Genomic DNA, 18,423 nt, shown 5'->3' with positions numbered 1-18,423 from the left:
TTGTATGTGTTGTATCTTGTATTTTTGTGTGTTTGTATAGTGCTATGGACCATTTATTTTAATGTTGTCCTGAATAAAGAATATGATGATGATGATGATGTTTATATATAATATATAATACATAAAACTAGAAATAAATATTTATACACATGTAAATGTTTCTTAAACACATACATGAATGGGTGTGTATTTGTATATACATAATTACACACAGCACAGACATATATATTATGCAAAAATACACTTTTATTTTGTATGCGATTAATCTTTGCCCAACACTAATTATTTTATAAAAGTAGCCTAAGAAAATTTTTCTTAACCTTATCTTTACCTAAGACCTATTAAAACCTTGCACTAAACTAACAAATTTAATTCCTGTATACATTTATAAACCATTATAAACAAATTACCACTAGTAAAATTAAGTGTTTGATTTAATTTTGATTGTTTTCAGTCATAGTATTGACTTCATTATGTTCTTTGTTATTTTTTAGTTTTAATGAATTTGTTATTATATGTGGGAAAATATTAATAAGTGAAAGTGATCCCATAACTTTTGAAAGGGCAATGCATGTTTTTAAGCTAGTTGGACAGAAAAATAATAATACTGCTCTATGTGTAATTGCATAGCAAGCTACATAATAATATATTATACTTCATTAATTGATATACTTCATTATAGCAGTATCCATACTTTTATCCTCTGTACTATTAAAGGCCACAGTGTGCTCACAGGCCCTGCATCCACATTGTGCACATATGACACGAGTAGTACATATGGGCTACACGTTGTCAAAATGATTGATGGTGCCCTTTGACCTTAGGGGAGGGGCTAACCTTTTGACCTTAGGGGAGGGGCTAACCTTTGACTTTAGGGGAGGGGCTAACCTTTGACCTTAGGGGAGGGGCTAACCTTTGACCTCTGAGGGAGGGGCTGACCTTTTGACCTGCGAGGGAGGGGCTGACCTTTTGACCTCCGGGGAGGGGCTGACCTCTGACCGGACCACCCACGTCGTGAACCTTTGACCTCCGGGGAGGGTCTAATCTTTGACCTGACCACCCACGTCGTGAACCTTTGACCGGACCTCCCACGTCGTGAACCTTTGACCGGACCTCCCACGTCGTGAACTTTTGAACCGACCGCCCACGTCGCGTTGAACTTTTGAACCGACCGCCCACGTAGCGTTGAACTTTTAACCCGACCGCCCACGCTGTGCTGAACTTTTAACCGGTACGCCCTACGTCACGTTGACATGTTTACGTCCGGGGTTATCTCCGGAGCGCGTTAAATCATGTCCTCCTACGATAAAACAATAAAAACAGTGTTTACACAAGTGGTTTTCATTAAAACACATTCCATGCTCCCATCATAATTTATATAAGGTGGGGGCCCCCCAATATGTCTAATAAAAGCCGGGAAAATCACAGTTACGAAAATCACAAACATGGATACCATGGATACGCCATGCAGCTCACTCAGTACTCCGGCGAGTGAATGGCAAATTGACTTGAATCATCTCGGTATGGCGACGAAAAAATTTAACTTTTAACATGCATTGAAATTTTAACATGCACCATTTTAGAATGCGTGACATCGTTATAATCTGCCATGCTGGCATTGAAATATTGTGAAATCCTCTCATTGATTAGTTTCATTAAACACAATTTTTTATATGAAATGATCAAAGAAATTAAATGTTCTTTCTTTTCTTTTAAACGTCATCCTGGCTTATAAGGCTATATTCATGGTGAGAATAAGCTGTAATTATATAAAGTAAGATTAGAAAAGATGTTTAAAATGAACTTTTTCTAATAATCTTAGCACTATGAATGGATACGACTGAAAAAAACATGTTCAAAAGTATCAACATAATAAAAAAGGTTTCTCACAGAGGCAGATGAAATACAATCTAAAAGAATAAAGAACAATGAATTCTGTCAAGATGAACATTTTGTAGGATTTTCTCTAGAGAGTAAAAAATTGATGTGTAATTTTTAAATGTCCTATTATGCATTTTGTATAGATGACCTGATTTTCAAAACAGAAGCTATGTTTTTTCAAATAAACTGTTCAATACAAAGATATGGTCTTTAATAATACTTACACTTACACATGCAGATTGTGGGCCTTTCCTTGAAGTTCCATTCCTGAGAGCTGCTTCCACTCCAAAGCGTAAATCGTTTTGGCAGTGCCCGTGTGAGGACCGAGATATTTTGTTTTTTAACTCGTAAAGCATGTCCAGTCCTCCAGCGATAGCAGGACAGTGTTTATACAAGGGGCCTGCATTAATGCAGCTTGCGTTGCTTTCATCATACTAATAAGTACAGCATAAGTAAAGACAAAAAGACACATATTACAAAACATTACCTGTCTATAACTGAGACTTTTAACTTTAGGTTATTAGTATATTAGGTTTAGTATAGTTTTCAGACTTTCAGAAAGAACTCATCAACTTAAAGAATAAAGCACTTATCAATTACATTTATTTTAATCTCAAAAACTCAAGTTTTCGTCTAGTATTTATTATTGCACCTGAAATACAAGTACCTGAGACATGCTCGCACTCCTTAGCCAAAACACTAAAACTTTTAGTGCTTTTGTATTTAATATAATATTTAATAATATTTGACAAATTACTCCATACAAGACAATCAAATTATATACATTCAATGAACACAACATACAAAGTCTAACTTCATCACACGCTTTGAAGCACTCATTTCTCTGTCTCTGTTGTTCTCAGTTATCAGTTGTCGGCTATGTAAACGGTGTTTTATTTTTATAAAGTGTATTAAACTCGCACTACTCTTTACCCAGAATAACATGTACTTCTTCCGTGGTGACAAAGCGAGGTACATGTGTTTTTATTAGGGCTGTCAAAATTAACGCGTTAATAACGCGTTAACGCAAATTCATTTTAACGCCACTAATTTTTTTAACGGAGATTGCGCAATTTCTGTTTGACCCTTGGTCCAGCCCATAGTTGAATGAACAGAGACGCAGACAAATGTGACTCTCTCTAAATGAGTAAAAGGTTTTCATAGAAATAAGAACATTAAGCAAATCGTCTACCAAATCCAATGCTCTAAATGCTCGTTGGACATCTGATATGATCTTTATTTATACGTCTGAGAGGTGTAACGTTACCGTCCTCCTAATGCTTAATCTAATACAAAAATGCGTCTCAATTCATTTTGGTTTCGCTTTTATGCATGACTTAGAAAATAGACTGCAGGACTTGCTTGATGTTAAAAGAGTCATTAAGAGAGATAAAGTTCGGTACCTGATTAATGTTAAAGAGTTATTAAGAGCGACAAGACTCAAAAGCGATCCCCTCACGCTGACTGACTGATATCTGAAGCGCGTGCACACAGACGCGCGAGTGCGCGACCCGGATATATAGACATCTACACAAAATTACAGTTTTACAAATATCTGTTTTGATAAGAATTCACGCAGGTAGGCTCTATAATCTGTTATGTTTTAAGTAAATGTTTGGTTAACTGTTGGGTAAAACTATCTGATGTGTAACATTATATTAGATCACTTAGATTTTAAGCAGTCTGTCTCAATGTCAATCAAACAAAAGGAAAAAAAGTTGAACATACATTGATGATGTTTTTGCTTTGTGTGTGCTAAATCTATTAGTTTTACCAGTGATTTTAAGGTATTGATGTGGTAATATAATGTATGGATGTGGAAATGGTTGTGGTAATTTGACTCTTTCAACTTCAAACACGTGTAGTTCTGTCATATTTTGTTATATTTCAACAAATCATGCATTGTTCTATGTTTTAATAGAGAATGTCAAAATATGAACAACTATTTTTTAAAAATTTGCTAATTCCGACTCAACTTGCCAGCACAGGTCACAAATGATGCAGCAGCAAACAAAAATGGAGAAAGAAAAATCTTCTGAAAGGAAAATTCATATACAAAACAATGGCTGGTGATTGTGTTAAAATGTAAACAGGCTGTTGTTAACATACATTTGCATAAAGCATCTATATATGTATATATGATTAGAATATTAAAAACCTGAAAAGTGTTAAATTAGGGTAAATTTAGAATGGATAAAAATGTGCGATTAATTTGCGATTAATCGCAGTTAACTCATGAAATCATGCGATTAATCTAGATTAATTTTTTTAATCTATTGACAGCCCTAGTTTTTATACATTGAAGAAATCAAGTAAACTTTTTATTGTAAAATAGTCAAATAAAATAGTAAGACTAAAGACATAGGCTAACTGATGATCCTTACATATGAAATACCCGCACAAAATCATCTAGGTATATTCTTAAAGCGACATTGGTTTTATTACACCATAATATAAGAATAATAAATCAGTATATACTATAAAGATTCACTTTGCTATCATTTCCAACTAATGTTGATTTATTGTGTTGTACTCAAAACATCTGAACCTCAGTCAGCTTTTTGGGGGGCTGAGCATTAATTTACTTTTTAAAGATTCCAACATCTAGTTGATTTTTAACCCTTACCTATACATGTTGCTTGGCTCACTGTAAACCCGGCATGCTTACCGTTATGTTTACCTTTAAATGACAGAGAATACAATAGCACCCACCCCACAAAAACAAAAATGTCACCACAGAAAACAGCAACAAACCATCTGGCAAATCGAGTGCTGTAGAACAACGAGTGAAATCCACGTGCCAGTTCAGATCAAAAACACCTCGCCTCATTATATACAGCTCCACAAGGCAAAACAAAGATCTCACGTAGTCCATCATGTTACACCGGCAGTTTGATTATCGTGACTTCCGTATCCTTTAGTGCACTAGAGGCATTATGGGAAATGTAGTCATTTTCACAAGGCGAATCGAACGCTGTATATGTTAAAGGTGCATTGTGTTACTTTTAAAAAAAGACAAAAATGCTAAATAATATACATAACTATATTATCAGTGGTGTATAAGGACCTTACATAATGAACTGAACTGTTTCTATTAAGAACGAGCCATTTTCATTTCCATACACCGCGGGTCCCCTTATGCGGAAGTCACCGTCATATCTCTACAGTAGCCCTAAACGTACAAACTGCTCTAAAGAGCACGTTTCTTCCCTACGTTGTCTCAGACGATGACATGTTTGTCGTGCGACAGCTACCATATGAGTTTTAAAATTGAAGAGTGAGTTGTCTGTAGCAATTCACAATCTCACCACTAGATACTACTAAATTCTACACACACCACCTTTAACTGGCTACTGTTTCCAAGATGCATTACGATCTACGCCATCGCACTGGGAGAGAGAGTACATAGTGAGACATATTATTTACCATTTTATTTGTTGTTGTTGACACAATTTAATGTAAAGTGGAAGATCTTATTAATTTATAAAAAAAATAACAGCTTAAAGATAACTATTAGGGCTAAACTAAAAAAACCCTCATATTAGCTGTGTACATTATGAAACTGATTTTATTTCACCTGTTTTACAAGTTTAAGAAAAATTTAAGCGTTCCACATAAGAAGCAAGAATTCCTTTTCCTACGGGTGCGTAGAGCGGAGAGGATGATAGAGAAAATACGGGGAAAGACTTTTCCCACTGACACTTTAATATTCTATAGCTTCATAACTCACACCGATGACTATGTGATGAGGGGCGTGTGAATTGCTATGTTTAGAGGGGACGGGTCAGGATTTTTAGGTTACAAATCAGAGCCTGAAACTCAGCGCTCTCACACCTCAGATACGACGCTCTGGCATGTTCATTTAGCGGCAAATTTGAAGGCTACTTTCAGGAATTTTCCAGTAAATTGTTTAAAGCAAAGCTTTTAACACGGCATAGCTCAACTGTGCACGATTCAAGGAGTTGCAGACGCTATTTTTGAGGACGGTGCAAGCACTCCCGGAAGCTTAACAAAATCAGGGAGAGACTTGTGGACATACATCGTGTAAAGTTGTCTACTACGCTGCAGATTCTTGAAAGGAGAGAACAAATGTCACTTGAGCGTGATCACAAACGCAAGATGCCGTGCGTGTGCGGTCCTCCAGTTTTTAAAGAAATGCTTTCAGAACACTGCAGGAGTGAGCTGGTTAATATTTTTTATGCGGTAATATCTGCAAATGCTGATGTGTGCTTGCCGCAAAATTACCGCGAAACTGATGCCGTGCGCGTAACCAACCTCAAGAAAAAAACAGATGTCGTGAAAAGTCTGGACAAATCTTTTGATAAGATGGTTCAAGTGTCTGTTAACGCCGATGAACCGATCAATGTGTTCATCAAAAAAGCCCTAGATGCTATGTATGAATGTGATGATGGGGAGGAGTTTGACGTTGCTGGCATCCTCCTCATGTCTGCATATGTGGTGGATGTGTGTGTTGCCGTGGCGACAAAGAAGGACCAAATCAATGTGCGTGGAGTTGTTGAGATTGCTGCTGACTTTCTGGTCGGCGGGAGTCTTGGCACGTGCCTGCACTTTCTGTTGTGTCTGGACGGCATCGTGGCCTTTGGTGATGGTTGGGGGCGGTGCGAGTTCCTGGGACACCTCGTGCACCTGAGGGGGCATTCACTTTTTTCACGACCTGCCTTTGGACATTTGAGCATGGTCTTTTGATTTTTCTTCGCCTTCTTTCCATCTATAGGATGTTTATTTGATAAGTTCTGGTTTAAGCTCTTAGAAAGTTTGTGATAAACGTTTGTGTGAAACTTTACCACTACATTCGGTCATTTGGACTTGTAAACATCTTGTTCATACAAAGTGTGACACTTATTATGTTATGTAAAAATAAAAGTGACTCGCATCAGCATGAAAAGCCAAATCCGCATGCATGACCTGATACAAATTTGGTGATTTTGTAACTTAGTGATTTTTACATAGACACGTCAGTTACTTTGCATAACCTGTAAAACTCTATGAAACGTGTCCTTCAATAATTGAATCATGCCAACATTTTTACTCAAGAATTTCAATACTTATCAGGACCATTTTAAGCACATTACAATATACCATCATTTATTTACCATTCGTAAAACATGCGTAGTTGCAACACTACCATTCAGTTAGACTTTACATTTCTAGAATGTGTTTTTTCTCAAAGGTTGCTTATATTTACAGACAACACACTTCATCTCAGTGTATCTTAACAATGGCAATCAGGAATACCAACGTTTGCAAACAAGCGTAGTTAAGCACTTTGATTTTTGACATGATTCACAGAAAGCAACAGTGAATCATCAAAACGTTGCTAGTTTTTTTAGTTTCTGAAAGTTTACATTTTTACTTGCAAACAAACCAGGAAAATTATTCATCTGAACACTTTCACCAAACCTATGTCTTTGTTGTTTTTATTTAGACAGTCTTTTGTTTTCGTGGTTTTGGTCTGTTCGTGTTGAATTTCTTCTGTGTATCTTCTGGAGATGGATGTGGTCGTTGTCCTTGGGTTTTCTCAGATTTCATAAACCTTTGAAACCTTCTTTGTCTTAATGCCATCAATGTATTTATTACTTATCCGTTATTTGTTATACTGTATGCCATCTTTTTTAGTTTACACCATTCATTTTTACAGAAAGTTTCAGAAACTCACATTTACATGGAATTATGATACATTTTACTTTTAATGATCTCCAGGAGTGAGTGCTGGTTTAACAGGGGTAAACTGTTATCATGCCACAATCCTGAAGGTTTATAAGTCAAACAAGAGTCCTTCAACACCTCACACCATACTGATTTCGATTAACTGAAAAATGATGTACAGACAAGTTCAAATGGTAAAAACAGTAGTAAGAAAACGAATAATGTTTAACTAGTACAATCGTCACTTATAGTTTTGTCATATGATAATGATGATATGATGTTTCATCTTTCAGGTGGTTGTCGAAGTATTTTGGCACAACTGTTTATTCCAATCTTTAAACACCTATACATTTTTTTTTTGTCTGAAGCGACATTAAGCATCTAATTTACAGCACCGCACTGTAAATGTTTAAAAAATGTATACAAAACCATCCTCACCACAATATACTGAAGATGCTGTAAAGTGTTTAAGCACATGGTACTGATGTCACATGATACATTTTCAAACAAATTCAAAATTACATTTCACTATGTTTGCATCATAATTTTTTAGCCAACTTAACAAACACTGTCTGGTTTAGTCTTATTTTTAAGCGCATTGATACCGTTACACTTAGCATGCACTGCACTTAAAGGAATAGTTTACTCATTTTCAATATTAAAATATGTTATTACCTTAACTAAGAACTGTTGAATCATCCCTCTATCATCTGTGTGTGTGCACGTAAGCGCTGGAGCGCGCTGCGACGCTACGATAGCATTTAGCTTAGCCCCATTCATTCAATGCTGCCATTTAGAGATAAAGTTAGAAGTGACCAAACACATCAACGTTTTTCCTATTTAAGACGAGTAGTTATACGAGCAAGTTTGGTGGTACAAAATAAAACATAGCGCTTTTCTAAGCGGATTTAAAAGAGTAACTACATTTTATGGGGTAATAGCACTTTTGGGAGTACTTCGACTCGGCGCAGTAACACCCTCCCTCTCCCATTATGAGAGTGAGAAGGGGATCGGACTTTTCAGGCGAGTCAAAGTACTCCCAAAAGTGCTATTACGCCATAAAATATAGTTCCTCTTTTAAATCCGCTTAGAAAAGCGCTATGTTTTATTTTGTACCACCAAACTTGCTCGTATAACTACTCGTCTTAAATAGGAAAAACGTTGATGTGTTTGGTCACTTCTAACTTTATCTCTAAATGGCAGCATTGAATGAATGGGGCTAAGCTAAATGCTATCGTAGCGTCGCAGCGCGCTCCAGCGCTTACGTGCACACACACAGATGATAGAGGGATGATTCAACAGTTCTTAGTTAAGGTAATAACATATTTTAATATTGAAAATGAGTAAACTATTCCTTTAAGTGCAGTGCATGCTAAGTGTAACGGTATCAATGCGCTTAAAAATAAGACTAAACCAGACAGTGTTTGTTAAGTTGGCTAAAAAATTATGATGCAAACATAGTGAAATGTAATTTTGAATTTGTTTGAAAATGTATCATGTGACATCAGTACCATGTGCTTAAACACTTTACAGCATCTTCAGTATATTGTGGTGAGGATGGTTTTGTATACATTTTTTAAACATTTACAGTGCGGTGCTGTAAATTAGATGCTTAATGTCGCTTCAGACAAAAAAAAAATGTATAGGTGTTTAAAGATTGGAATAAACAGTTGTGCCAAAATACTTCGACAACCACCTGAAAGATGAAACATCATATCATCATTATCATATGACAAAACTATAAGTGACGATTGTACTAGTTAAACATTATTCGTTTTCTTACTACTGTTTTTACCATTTGAACTTGTCTGTACATCATTTTTCAGTTAATCGAAATCAGTATGGTGTGAGGTGTTGAAGGACTCTTGTTTGGCTTATAAACCTTCAGGATTGTGGCATGATAACAGTTTACCCCTGTTAAACCAGCACTCACTCCTGGAGATCATTAAAAGTAAAATGTATCATAATTCCATGTAAATGTGAGTTTCTGAAACTTTCTGTAAAAATGAATGGTGTAAACTAAAAAAGATGGCATACAGTATAGCAAATAACGGATAAGTAATAAATACATTGATGGCATTAAGACAAAGAAGGTTTCAAAGGTTTATGAAATCTGAGAAAACCCAAGGACAATGACCATATTTATCTTTAGAAGATATACAGAAGAAATTTAACATGAACAGATCAAAACTATGAAAACAAAAGATTGTCTAAATAAAAACAACAAAGACATAGGTTTGGTGAAAGTGTTCAGATGAATAATGTTCCTGGTTTGTTTGCAAGTAAAAATGTAAACTTTCAGAAACTAAAAAAACTAGCAACGTTTTGATGATTCACTGTTGCTTTCTGTGAATCATGTCAAAAATCAAAGTGCTTAACTACGCTTGTTTGCAAACGTTGGTATTCCTGTTTGCCATTGTTAAGATACACTTAGGTGTAGTGTGTTGTCTGTAAATATAAGCAACCTTTGAGAAAAAACACAGTCTAGAAATGTAAAGTCTAACTGAATGGTAGTGTTGCAACTACGCATGTTTTACGAATGGTAAATAAATGATGGTATATTGTAATGTGCTTAAAATGGTCCTGATAAGTATTGAAATTCTTGAGTAAAAATGTTGGCATGATTCAATTATTGAAGGACACGTTTCATAGAGTTTTACAGGTTATGCAAAGTAACTGACGTGTCTATGTAAAAATCACTAAGTTACAAAATCACCAAATTTGTATCAGGTCATGCATACGGATTTAGCTTTTCATACTGATGCGAGTCACTTTTATTTTTACATAACATAATAAGTGTCACACTTTGTATGAACAAGATGTTTACAAGTCCAAATGACCGAATGTAGTGGTAAAGTTTCACACAAACGTTTATCACAAACTTTCTAAGAGCTTAAACCAGAACTTATCAAATAAACATCCTATAGATGGAAAGAAGGTGAAGAAAAATTAAAAGACCATGTTCAAATGTTTAAAGGTAGGTCGTGAAAAAAGTGAATGCCCCCTCAGGTGCACGAGGCGTCCCAGGAACTCGCATTGTTTTCAATCATCACCAAAGGTTATGATGTTGTCTAGATACAATAGAAAGTGTAGGCACGTGCCAAGACTCTTGTCGGTCAGAAAGTCAGCAGCAATTTCAACAATTTCACGCACATTGATTTGGTCCTTCTTTGTCGCCACGGCAACACACACATCCACCACACACGCAGACATGAGGAGGACGCCAGCAACCTCAAACTCCTCATCACCAAACTCGCACATAGCATCCAGGGCTCCCCCGATGAACACATTGATCGGCTCATCCGCGCCAACAGACACCTGAACCATCTTATCAAAAGATTTGTCCAGACTTTTCGCGACATCTGTTTTTTTCTTGGGGTTGGTTGCGCGCGCGGCATCGGTTTCGCAGTGGTTTTGCGGCGGGCACACATCGGCATTTGCGGATCTTGCCGCATAAAAAATATTAACAAGCTCACTCCTGCAGTGTTCTGAAAGCATTTCTTTAAAAACTGGAGGACCGCACACGTACGGCATCTTGCGTTTGTGATCACGCTCAAGTGACATTTGTTCTCTCCTTTCAAGAATCTGCAGCGTAGTAGACAACTTTACACGATGTATGTCCACAAGTCTCTCCCTGATTTTGTTAAGCTTCCGGTAGTGCTTGCACCGTCCTCAAAAATAGCGTCTGCAACTCCTTGAATCCTGCACAGTTGAGCTATGCCGTGTTAAAAACTTTGCTTTAAACAATTTAATGGAGAATTCCTGAAAGTAGCCTTCAAATTTGCCGCTAAATGAACATGCCAGAGCGTCGTATCTGAGGTGTGAGAGCGCTGAGTTTCAGGCTCTGATTTGTAACCTAAAAATCCTGACCCGTCCCCTCTAAACACAGCAATTCACACGCCCCTCATCACATAGTCATCGGTGTGAGTTATGAAGCTATAGAATATTAAAGTGTCAGTGGGAAAAGTCTTTCCCCGTATTTTCTCTATCATCCTCTCCGCTCTACGCACCCGTAGGAAAAGGAATTCTTGCTTCTTATGTGGAACGCTTAAATTTTTCTTAACTTGTAAAACAGGTGAAATAAAATCAGTTTCATAATGTACACAGCTAATATGAGGTTTTTTTTTAGTTTAGCCCTAATAGTTATCTTTAAGCTGTTATTTTTTTTATAAATTAATAAGATCTTCCACTTCACATCAAACTGCGTCAACAACAACAAATAAAATGGCAAACAATACGTCTCACCATGTACTCTCTCTCCCAGTGCGATGGCGTAGATCGTAATGCATCTTGGAAACAGTAGCCAGTTAAAGGTGGTGTGTGTAGAATTTAGTAGTATCTAGTGGTGAGATTGTGAATTGCCACAGACAACTCACTCTTCAATTTTAAAACGCATATGGTAGCTGTCGCACGACAAACATGCCATCGTCCGAGACAACGCAGGGAAGAAACGCGCTCTCCAGAGCAGCCCGCACGCCCAGGGCCACTGCAGAGATATGACGGTGACTTCCGCACAAGGGGACCCGCGGTGTATGGAAATGAAAATGGCTCGTTCTTAATAGAAACAGTTCAGTTCATTATGTAAGGTCCTTATACACCACTGATAATATAGTTATGTATATTATTTAGCATTTTTGTCTTTTTTTAAAAGTAACACAATGCACCTTTAACATATACAGCGTTCGATTCGCCTTGTGAAAATGACTACATTTCCCATAATGCCTCTAGTGCACTAAAGGATACGGAAGTCACGATAATCAAACTGCCGGTGTAACATGATGGACTACGTGAGATCTTTGTTTTGCCTTGTGGAGCTGTGTGTAGTAGGGCGAGGTGTTTTTGATCTGAACTGGCGCATGGATTTCACTCGTTGTTCTACAGCACTCGATTTGCCGGATGGTTTGTTGCTGTTTTCTGTGGTGACGTTTTTTTTTGTTATGGGGTAAGTGCTATTATATTCTCTGTCATTCAAAGGCAAACACAACGGCAAGCACGCCGGGTCCACAGTGAGCCAAGCAACACGCACAGGCAAGGGCCAAAAATCAACCAGATGTTGGAATCTTCAAAAAGCAAACCAATGCTCAGCCCCCCAAAAAGCCGACCGAAGTCCAGATGCCCCGAGCACAACACAACAAATCAACACCAGTTGGAAATGATAGCAAAGCGAATCCCCACAGTATATACTGATTTATTATTCTTATGTTATGGTGTAATAAAACCAATGTCGCTTTAAGAATATACCTAGATGATTTTGTGCGGGTATTTCATATGTAAGGATCATCAGTTAGCCTATGTCTTTAGTCTTACTATTTTATTTGACTATTTTACAATAAAAAGTTTACTTGATTTCTTCAATGTATAAAAACTAGGGCTGTCAATAGATTAAACAAATTAATCTAGATTAATCGCATGATTTCATGAGTTAACTGCGATTAATCGCAAATTAATCGCACATTTTTATCCATTCTAAATTTACCCTAATTTAACACTTTTCAGGTTTTTAATATTCTAATCATATATACATATATAGATGCTTTATGCAAATGTATGTTAACAACAGCCTGTTTACATTTTAACAGAATCACCAGCCATTGTTTTGTATATGAATTTTCCTTTCAGAAGATTTTTCTTTCTCCATTTTTGTTTGCTGCTGCATCATTTGTGACCTGTGCTGGCAAGTTGAGTCGGAATTAGCAAATTTTTAAAAAATAGTTGTTCATATTTTGACATTCTCTATTAAAACATAGAACAATGCATGATTTGTTGAAATATAACAAAATATGACAGAACTACACGTGTTTGAAGTTGAAAGAGTCAAATTACCACAAACATTTCCACATCCATACATTATATTACCACATCAATACCTTAAAATCACTGGTAAAACTAATAGATTTAGCACACACAAAGCAAAAACATCATCAATGTATGTTCAACTTTTTTTCCTTTTGTTTGATTGACATTGAGACAGACTGCTTAAAATCTAAGTGATCTAATATAATGTTACACATCAGATAGTTTTACCCAACAGTTAACCAAACATTTACTTAAAACATAACAGATTATAGAGCCTACCTGCGTGAATTCTTATCAAAACAGATATTTGTAAAACTGTAATTTTGTGTAGATGTCTATATATCCGGGTCGCGCACTCGCGCGTCTGTGTGCACGCGCTTCAGATATCAGTCAGTCAGCGTGAGGGGATCGCTTTTGAGTCTTGTCGCTCTTAATAACTCTTTAACATTAATCAGGTACCGAACTTTATCTCTCTTAATGACTCTTTTAACATCAAGCAAGTCCTGCAGTCTATTTTCTAAGTCATGCATAAAAGCGAAACCAAAATGAATTGAGACGCATTTTTGTATTAGATTAAGCATTAGGAGGACGGTAACGTTACACCTCTCAGACGTATAAATAAAGATCATATCAGATGTCCAACGAGCATTTAGAGCATTGGATTTGGTAGACGATTTGCTTAATGTTCTTATTTCTATGAAAACCTTTTACTCATTTAGAGAGAGTCACATTTGTCTGCGTCTCTGTTCATTCAACTATGGGCTGGACTAAGGGTCAAACAGAAATTGCGCAATCTCCGTTAAAAAAATTAGTGGCGTTAAAATGAATTTGCGTTAACGCGTTATTAACGCGTTAATTTTGACAGCCCTAATAAAAACACATGTACCTCGCTTTGTCACCACGGAAGAAGTACATGTTATTCTGGGTAAAGAGTAGTGTGAGTTTAATACACTTTATAAAAAAAAAACACAGTTTACATAGCCGACAACTGATAACTGAGAACGACAGAGACAGAGAAATTAGTGCATCAAAGCAGGTGATGAAGTTAGACTTTGTATGTTGTGTTCATTGAATGTATATAATTTGATTGTCTTGTATGGAGTAATTTGTCAAATATTATTAAATATTATATTAAATACAAAAGCACTAAAAGTTTTAGTGTTTTGGCTAAGGAGTGTGAGCATGTCTCAGGTACTTGTATTTTCAGGTGCAATAATAAATACTAGACGAAAACTTGAGTTTTTGAGATTAAATAAATGTAATTGATAAGTGCTTTATTCTTTAAGTTGATGAGTTCTTTCTGAAAGTCTGAAAACTATACTAAACCTAATATACTAATAACCTAAAGTTAAAAGTCTCAGTTATAGACAGGTAATGTTTTGTAATATGTGTCTTTTTGTCTTTACTTATGCTGTACTTATTAGTATGATGAAAGCAACGCAAGCTGCATTAATGCAGGCCCCTTGTATAAACACTGTCCTGCTATCGCTGGAGGACTGGACATGCTTTACGAGTTAAAAAACAAAATATCTCGGTCCTCACACGGGCACTGCCAAAACGATTTACGCTTTGGAGTGGAAGCAGCTCTCAGGAATGGAACTTCAAGGAAAGGCCCACAATCTGCATGTGTAAGTGTAAGTATTATTAAAGACCATATCTTTGTATTGAACGGTTTATTTGAAAAAACATAACTTCTGTTTTGAAAATCAGGTCATCTATACAAAATGCAGAATAGGACATTTAAAAATTACACATCAATTTTTTACTCTCTAGAGAAAATCCTACAAAATGTTCATCTTGACAGAATTCATTGTTCTTTATTCTTTTAGATTGTATTTCATCTGCCTCTGTGAGAAACCTTTTTTATTATGTTGATACTTTTGAACATGTTTTTTTCAGTCGTATCCATTCATAGTGCTAAGATTATTAGAAAAAGTTCATTTTAAACATCTTTTCTAATCTTACTTTATATAATTACAGCTTATTCTCACCATGAATATAGCCTTATAAGCCAGGATGACGTTTAAAAGAAAAGAAAGAACATTTAATTTCTTTGATCATTTCATATAAAAAATTGTGTTTAATGAAACTAATCAATGAGAGGATTTCACAATATTTCAATGCCAGCATGGCAGATTATAACGATGTCACGCATTCTAAAATGGTGCATGTTAAAATTTCAATGCATGTTAAAAGTTAAATTTTTTCGTCGCCATACCGAGATGATTCAAGTCAATTTGCCATTCACTCGCCGGAGTACTGAGTGAGCTGCATGGCGTATCCATGGTATCCATGTTTGTGATTTTCGTAACTGTGATTTTCCCGGCTTTTATTAGACATATTGGGGGGCCCCCACCTTATATAAATTATGATGGGAGCATGGAATGTGTTTTAATGAAAACCACTTGTGTAAACACTGTTTTTATTGTTTTATCGTAGGAGGACATGATTTAACGCGCTCCGGAGATAACCCCGGACGTAAACATGTCAACGTGACGTAGGGCGTACCGGTTAAAAGTTCAGCACAGCGTGGGCGGTCGGGTTCAAAAGTTCAACGCGACGTGGGCGGTCGGTTCAAAAGTTCAACGCGACGTGGGCGGTCGGTTCAAAAGTTCACGACGTGGGAGGTCCGGTCAAAGGTTCACGACGTGGGAGGTCCGGTCAAAGGTTCACGACGTGGGTGGTCAGGTCAAAGATTAGACCCTCCCCGGAGGTCAAAGGTTCACGACGTGGGTGGTCCGGTCAGAGGTCAGCCCCTCCCTCGCAGGTCAAAAGGTCACCCCTCCCTCGCAGGTCAAAAGGTCAGCCCCTCCCTCAGAGGTCAAAGGTTAGCCCCTCCCCTAAGGTCAAAGGTTAGCCCCTCCCCTAAAGTCAAAGGTTAGCCCCTCCCCTAAGGTCAAAAGGTTAGCCCCTCCCCTAAGGTCAAAGGGCACCATCAATCATTTTGACAACGTGTAGCCCATATGTACTACTGACACGCATTAGTAATGTTTTTATCCATTTAGATCATAGAGGTTAAAGGTCACAGTGTGTTCACATACCCTGTCTGCACATTAAGCACATATGACACAGATTAATAATGCTTTCATCACTTTAGATCATAGAGGTTAAAGGTGACAGTGTTAATAATGCTTTATCTTTGGCATAGTGTTTATTGTTCTCCAATTTACCATGTTAATAAATTTGAATTGGCATTGAAAGTTAATTATTAAGTTAAAGATGAGTTGAAGTTTTTAACCCAAGTCAATTATCTAAAGATAGGAATCACACATGAGAGGAATGTTCAAATGAACGGGCCATCATTTATTGAAACAAAAAGTAACCAAACAGCAATTTAAACATTTTAAGGATCAAGTGGATTCTAAATAAACTATTTGCAAGTGAATTAAATAAAAAAAAACAGAACATGAAACATCATAGAACAATTGAACATTTAAGCAAATACAGGAACAGCAACAGGATTGAAATTAAACTGAACAATTTAAAAACACATGAAAACAAACATTTAGGCAGAATCAGGAACAATAGGATTGAAATGTAACTATTTACACATCTGAACAAATTTCAAAACACATGAAAACGTTGTACAACAATTGATAATTTGACGGTGAACAACCGTTACTTGGCATTTTTTTAGCTTGAGTTTTTAGGGCCTTTTGGACCCTTGCCTTAGCCTTCGTGGCTTTGGTGATGCCCAGCGTTGTGTACATTTTTCGTATGCAACGCCTGTAAGACGGACCCTTTACGCTGGACGATTTGGTGTGGGGCAAACGGTGGCTGCTGCTGGTGCTGTTGACCGAGGAGGTCAGGATGGCCTGGGGATGGAACTTGAGCGTAAGGATCACCGTGGCCCTCTTGTTCTTTGGCAGGAATCTCCTGGGTGCGGGCTGGGGTTCCTCCAATTCCTGTGGAAAAGTAAAAGAAATAAAAAGTTATAATGTTTTAAGATGCCAGAGAGATAAAACACCAGAGGAACATGACATGATCGAAACTCACCTCATCCTCGTCTAGGGACGACACACCAGACTCCTGGTAAACTGGCGGCTCCTCTTCCGTACTGGTGCTTCCCCCTCCAGAGGAGCTAACTAAGGGTCCTGGAAACGGGGTTACTGGAAATGCGGAGGAGGGAACTGAGGCTACTGGAAATGCAGAGGAGGGAACTGAGGCTACTGGAAATGCGGAGGAGGGTACTGAGGCTCCTGGAAACGAGGCTCCTGGAAACGAGGCTCCTGGAAACGAGGCTCCTGGAAACGAGGCTCCTGGAAATGTGGTGGAGGCAACTAAGAACACTGGAAACAAGGTTACTGGACACAAGGTTACTGGAAATGCAGAGGAGGGAACTAATGTTACTGGAAACGAGGTTACTGGAAATGCGGTGGAGGGGACTAAGGATACTGGAAACGAGGTTACTGGAAACGAGGTTACTGGAAACGAGGTTACCGGAAATGCTGAGGATGGAACTAAGGTTACTGGAAACGAGGTTACTGGAAACGAGGTTACTGGAAACGAGGTTACTGCTCTGCTACTGTTTGGACGCTTTTGCTTACTGCTTTGCTCTATCACTTTTTATATTTTATCTTATAATTTTAACTTCAGCAAATCAGCATAGTGCTCAAACAACAAAGCTTGGCATCAACGTTAATTTACAAACTTTCGGGACTGGAGGACTACAAAAAAGTGGAATTTCTCATCCGTCTAGCCTCCCACCGCCATCAGCTTACATTCCAAAAGGAAAAACACAGCTACCTTCATTCTAAAGGATAAGAGAAAGAAATGCCTCATCAACAATCTACTTGCTGCACAAACTGCCACAGACTTTTAACAAAGGATTGCTGTTCTTGAAACAAAGTTACTTACAGGACTACCAAACCAGACGGAACACACAACAGAGCTTCGTCATCATGGACGCCCTCAGCATACAGCCGGTGAGTCCAATGAATCTAATGATCAACACACTAATCAAATGGTACAAACAGGGAGCAAGACCCAACATCACTCGAGAAATCAGACTGTCACAAGCATCACGTTTTGCCGCAATAGCTTCCTCTACCCCAGATACAGTTAGGACAAGGATTGCAA

At 37.5% G+C, this 18,423-nt stretch overlaps 1 protein-coding gene across 1 annotated transcript; it reads right to left on the bottom strand.

The window, feature by feature from the left end:
* Nucleotides 1-16,791: 16,791 nt before the first annotated feature.
* On the bottom strand, nt 16,792-18,096 carry LOC141367385 (uncharacterized). Its single transcript, XM_073872738.1, has 3 exons — nt 18,066-18,096; nt 17,341-17,633; nt 16,792-17,249 (listed from the first exon to the last, which is right to left on the bottom strand). The coding sequence occupies exons 1-3, from the start codon at nt 18,094-18,096 to the stop codon at nt 16,890-16,892; spliced, it is 684 nt and encodes a 227-aa protein (XP_073728839.1). The 3' UTR covers nt 16,792-16,889.
* Nucleotides 18,097-18,423: the final 327 nt, after the last annotated feature.

The sequence above is a fragment of the Misgurnus anguillicaudatus genome, chromosome 10 (genome assembly GCF_027580225.2).
Source record: "Misgurnus anguillicaudatus chromosome 10, ASM2758022v2, whole genome shotgun sequence".
Classification (NCBI taxonomy): Eukaryota; Metazoa; Chordata; class Actinopteri; order Cypriniformes; family Cobitidae; genus Misgurnus; species Misgurnus anguillicaudatus.
The sequence above is the reverse complement of the archived record's forward strand: the minus strand, read 5'-3'. Positions and strand labels throughout refer to the sequence as shown.

What these genes read in the sequence shown, in the direction of transcription:
- LOC141367385 (XM_073872738.1), bottom strand. Translation starts at nt 18,096, where the DNA reads ATGAAGGTAGCTGTGTTTTTCCTTTTGGAAT. An exon ending in TGTGTTTTTCCTTTTGGAAT is followed by an intron (nt 17,634 to 18,065) that starts GTAAGCTGATGG and finishes CCTTGTTTCCAG; the next exon opens with TGTTCTTAGTTGCCTCCACC. An exon ending in CGTCCCTAGACGAGGATGAG is followed by an intron (nt 17,250 to 17,340) that starts GTGAGTTTCGAT and finishes ACTTTTCCACAG; the next exon opens with GAATTGGAGGAACCCCAGCC.